General features: G+C 33.5%; 1 protein-coding gene across 1 annotated transcript; it reads right to left on the minus strand.

Moving 5' to 3' along the window:
* Window positions 1-2,046: 2,046 nt before the first annotated feature.
* Window positions 2,047-5,100, minus strand: LOC131051212 (uncharacterized). Its single transcript, XM_057985622.2, has 4 exons — window positions 4,754-5,100; window positions 3,854-4,027; window positions 3,652-3,758; window positions 2,047-2,706 (listed from the first exon to the last, which is right to left on the minus strand). The coding sequence occupies exons 1-4, from the start codon at window positions 5,030-5,032 to the stop codon at window positions 2,208-2,210; spliced, it is 1,059 nt and encodes a 352-aa protein (XP_057841605.1). The 5' UTR covers window positions 5,033-5,100; the 3' UTR covers window positions 2,047-2,207.
* Window positions 5,101-5,437: the final 337 nt, after the last annotated feature.

Below are 5,437 nucleotides of genomic sequence, written 5' to 3' on the forward strand. Positions count from 1 at the left end.
CATTGCACGGAAAGAAGTAGCCCGACAGACCAAGGCAGGAGCATCATCAGCCCCTACACGAGGGGGAAGGGGAGGAAAATCAAAGAGTGTGGGCACCATAGGGGTACCAAGCAGAATCTACAGAGCAGCAGCAATGTTCGAGAAATAGTGGGCGAGAGGAGCCATTTCAAAAATATGTATTGTGTAATACCATGTTAAAGTCATCAAACATGATAAAAAAATCTACAACATCAAATAACTTTCCATACACAAGAGAGAACCAACAAGATGTTATTCTACAAAACAAGAATACAAGCATGAATACAATAAAGACAAGGTGAGACCTAGGAAGACATGAAATCAAGACAAATGTCACAATCATATGTAATGAGATGCAAAAAGATAAGCATCCTAAGTGTACTCTACAAGTGACCTAAGTAAACTGAAGAACTAGGTGTGAATAGGTACTAGAAGGAAACCAATTATGAAAAACACTTTTTGCACCAACATATATCAAACATAACTATATTTGATCACATAATCTTAAGGTGTTCCAGTATCCTTGCTGGTTGTTTGATTTATTTTATATAAATCTAAATACCTTGAATGCCTAAAATGTTTCAGTTTTCATGTTGGTTGTTTGATTTACCTTGGTAGCACTTCACAAGAAAGATAAAGTGGGGACAAACATAATTATGACAAGTGCATACCCATGTCCCTTTCCCTTACTTTTTAGTCTCATAACAAATTAGTTCTCTTTTATGCATTAATTAGTGTGTGATATGGTATATTTTCATAGAAGCTAGCAAATATTATCATCCTTCCTTGAATCCTAACATCACGTGTCCCTAAAAATCTACATGATTCCCTAAATATCCTTATTTCCTTGGTTCAAATATATGAGTGAAAACTGATTCCCACATTTATACTTCAAATTCAAATTTTTACTACCTTTTGCACTTGACCAAAAATTTATGATAAAATTGAAATACAAATTGTCCAAATTACACACTAGATTGGTGTATTTAATGAGTTACCCTAATTGGAATAAATAATCTAGGAGATATAATATAACTAGGAAATAAATTTAAGAATAGAATCATGCAAAATGGACAAAAGAGATTACAAGAAAATTGCATCATTTTCCTACGAGTATATTGCATGTTTAGGTGTTTTTCTTGACCTTGGTTTAATAATGTTCAATCAATTTATCTAAGAGTTTGATTAAGTAGAACTTGATTCTCATGATTTAATGAATTATTCAAAGGTTTTTGTAAACACTACCTACTCTTGCACACATTCAAACACCAAGAATTGAGGTGAATAAGTGTTAGTCTACAAAAGTGTGACATATCATGTCTACAAGTTACAAGTTCACATCTACACAACAAGTTTAGGTCTACAATCAAAAAGATCAAATATGCACTCCTAGAAGTGAACTCAAGAGACGCACATTTTAAATTACAAATTAATCACAGTGTAAAAGTCCATCTTAATGGATGAATATCTGACATTTAGAAAAAAAAATATCTAGACTAAAATTAGAATTACATACCTTTACATTAATTTATTTAATTTCCATATATATATATATGAACATTTATTATAGTATTAATTATTATTTAAATGTATATCCTAAATAAAATATAGTGAAAAATACTTTATTTCTATTGTAATATTCTACTTTTTCTATTATTTTATTGATCATTGCCTTATGATTTTTAAGCATCACTTGAAAAGCATAATAAAATGTACATAATTGATCATCATCTGGAAAGATTTTGGTTCATAGAACACCCTCTAAACTTTAACTTGTTTAGATAATTTATTTAAAATCATATTAATAAATAAGTCCTATTAGAAAAACTAATATGATTTCATATAAACCACTCAACAAATCAAAATTTTGTTGTTACCCACCACCCAAAAGTTATATGGGATCACCTTGAAACGATACATCAAAGAATGCAATGTAAGAACCCTCTACTCTCAATTTGGAGTACTCAGTGCGTCTCTTATAATATATATGACACTGTATTTCTTTTATTAACACGAAGCAGGTAAGTATATCATCATTCGATGGACACAATTTACATATGAATGAGACTTGTTGATAGAATCTACCTTTAATTAAATAAATGTGTAGGTTTCCTACTTTCAATAGAATCCTAGGTCAATTACATTAGCATTGCTTTGGACATTACTAAAATCCTTCCATTTCATCTTTCCTACAACTGAAAATAATCTTTTGGCCAAAGAGAATGCAGATTGGAATTAACTCTCTGAGTAATTTGTTTTTCTTGATGATTAGATGTGAGCAGACCGTCACCCAGTAAGTATTGTGCAAGTTCTTCAAGTTTTAAGTTTCTCTTTGATGACCATGAATCTCTATCTTCGCTTGTTGAAACTGAAAATCCAGAAAAGCTCTCCTCAGCTTTCATTTGTTCATAATCAGATGCATTATTTTGTTCTACATCTACTAAGGGTGGCAAATAACAGTTGCTACTCAGAAATGCAGACTGTGGTATGGCATGGCATAGATTCTCTCGCAGTAGTCTCAAATAGAGACTCTGCTGGTCTCCAAAAGGTGAAAATCTGGTTTCAAAAAATGGAGAATCTGTGCGTGGTAAACTTTTCTTGCTTAGCATTTTCAAGCGAGGATCAGATTGGATAAGACTCTGGTAATGCCTCTCAAGCTGTCCTTTAGGAAATTGCAAGAAATGCCTCCTGCAATAATATAAGATATTTGCCGAGTTTTCATGTTAGCATTGTAACATAAACTTAATTACAGAGTTACTGATATGAAAAAGACATAAAATAGTAAAGAAAATAACAAAACAAAAATGAAGAAATCACATGAAATCTTTTTTAAATGTTGGGTAACTGCGCATGTATTTCTAAAAATTCTTAGGTTAAACAAAGCAGATGTACAGTTGTTTATGTGGGGGCATTTTAAATAAACAACTTTTTTTTCAAATGGGGTTGCAAGCTAAGTGGGTTTAACCTTAGAGGGAACTCTGTGGTTAAGCGCGCTTGAGATGGAGTAGTACTAGGATGGGTGACCTCCCAGGAAGTCCCATTGCTTCACCCCTGTGAGCATCACCTAGATGCAATGAGTGCTAAGTGGACCATTCATTCTCATGAGAGATGGGTTCTTGTGAACCACTACTCGTGACACATGGGTCAATGAGTTTGACTCAAAAAGTACACAGTTGAACCCTGATAGCAATATCATAGTTTGACTTGCTGTGGAAAATACCTCCTACTTATCAACTTTTTTTTCGTTGGAAATAAGTTTAATCTGATTGATGATAGGTTCATCAAAGATGGGTCAGTAGTTTTTTTGATAGAGTACCCTGAAAACAAATGAAAGATCTTAGGTTTGGTTCCTAGCTGATCTATATAAGCCATAGCTCACTATATAGTATCAAAGCTCCACTAGAAGTCTCAAGTACCTACAGTGTGGTATAAAGGGTGTTAGAAATAAGCTACACACAGACTGACAATAGGCTGGTCAAAGAAGAACCAATAGTGTAATTGGTAGAACACTAACAATAATCAAATGTTCTAGATTCAAATCCTAATTGATCCATGAATTGTAGCTCAGCATATTTATTATTTACAATACATTATTAATTTAAACCCTTACTTTACATACATCCAAATACTTACTTGTAAAGAGTTGCTTGACCTCCAGTGAAATCAGAGGTAGCTTGCCATATCGTGTGCTTTCTTGGCTGAGGATTAGACTCCCTGAAAAACATGGGCGGCCTGGAAAACTACATATGAACAGTAGAAAATTATCAGTGGGTTAGAAAAACATTAGAAATGGTGATTATAAGGTCGAATTCAAATTTAGTTTGCAGTATCTTACCTCAATTTCCAGAGTGCTAAGCTCATTTTGAGGACAGGTTGCATTAAGACCAGTGATATCTTGCCATTGGATTTCTATTTTGCTCTTCAGCCCACCTTCTAAAACCTCCCAAACAAGCTTCCGTTTTGAGAAATAACATTTTGCTACCAAGTCGCCTTCGTATCTTGACACATACTGCCCACCACACAAACACACTGTAATTGTTAATAACCAGAAAAACCAACTGAATATCCACCCATATACCCAAACAAGATAATCTTGGTTACGGATTTTTTATTTCCAAGTGGTGAAAAAAAAAAAGCCATTTTGTTATCCACGTAAATGATATTATGTTTACATCTCACAATCTCAGATCTCTAAGTGTTTGCTACTAACTTTTTTGTTTTTTTATTGCCAGTTTATAAGTGAACTATATAGGCATCTAGAACCAGAGAGCAGGCATATAATAAGTCATTCCAGACATTGTTCACTCTGAAAATATCAAACAAGTTTTTGGTTTTTGGGTTTTCAATTGAAGAGGACTCATTCATTTATATCAGATCATTAAAAAAAACGATAGGTATCAATATGAACTCATTTCCTCATATCAATTTACAAAACAAACTCATAGATAATATAAAATTCTTTGTAAAAAGAAAAAAAATTCACATGGATTTAACTGTCTAAAAGATTAACGTTGAAATGTTTTTGAAAAAAGTGATAAATTTCCATTTCATCTATCATTTGTGGTCACTTAATGATTGAGTAGGGTCATGATCGAAAAATTTAACTCCCATTTTTTCCTAAATGCTCTTCCCTGCTGCAACAAGTCATGTAAAGATCTTATAATCGATTTCAATCTAGAATTTACAGTAATTTTTTAGAGAGAAAGTTTGATTTAGTGAATTGTATAACACTTACTTCCCATGCACCAATTCTTAGAAGCACAGCTGAGAAATTAGTGGCCTTCTTCTTCTCCTCAACATCACTATTTGCTCCTATACACCCATTGTTTTGCATATTTCCTTCCTCCATTGTCAAGTTGTTCACACCTTGTGAAGATTCCCCATTTCGTTGGCACATGCTCAAGTGAATAAGTTCTATTAAGGAAGGACTCTTTCTCAACTTCAATCCCAATGGAGTGCTTCCCTGCTCATCCATTTGGTTTTCAGTATTTACTCTGACTCCTCCACTGTTCATCTCCTGCTAGGAATAGACAACCAAAAACTTAGTCTCTCACATATCACATTATTGAAGCCAAGTTGACACTTCACAGCATTTGGCACTCAGAATAAGCACCCATCTTAAATTTTGTCATAAAAACTTATGAATATATCCTATAAACTTACCTGTTGAACCAGGTTCATGTACTTGATACGTTTAGAACTTGAAGTCTCCTGTGAATCTACATAAGCGTTCTTCATGTGGGCTTAGATTTTCTCGTTACTGACTATACATGAAAACAAACTATTTGGCAATATATCTATGGTTGCCTGTCAAAAGAGTCCTTTTCAACAACAATCTTTTGGGTATGACAACATTTTGGGAGATAAGATCGTTGATGGGGATGAAGGCGGCTTGTAGGCCAAAAGTCAATTAAATGAA

This window comes from Cryptomeria japonica, chromosome 11, assembly GCF_030272615.1.
Source record: "Cryptomeria japonica chromosome 11, Sugi_1.0, whole genome shotgun sequence".
NCBI classification, from domain to species: Eukaryota; Viridiplantae; Streptophyta; class Pinopsida; order Cupressales; family Cupressaceae; genus Cryptomeria; species Cryptomeria japonica.

Coding starts and splice junctions, on each gene's coding strand:
- LOC131051212 (XM_057985622.2), bottom strand. CDS start 5,032: ATGAACAGTGGAGGAGTCAGAGTAAATACTGAAAACCAAATGGATGAG. Junction 4,028..4,753: donor TAAGAATTGGTGCATGGGAA/GTAAGTGTTATA, acceptor TGTGGTGGGCAG/TATGTGTCAAGATACGAAGG. Junction 2,707..3,651: donor GGTCAAGCAACTCTTTACAA/GTAAGTATTTGG, acceptor ATATTATTGCAG/GAGGCATTTCTTGCAATTTC.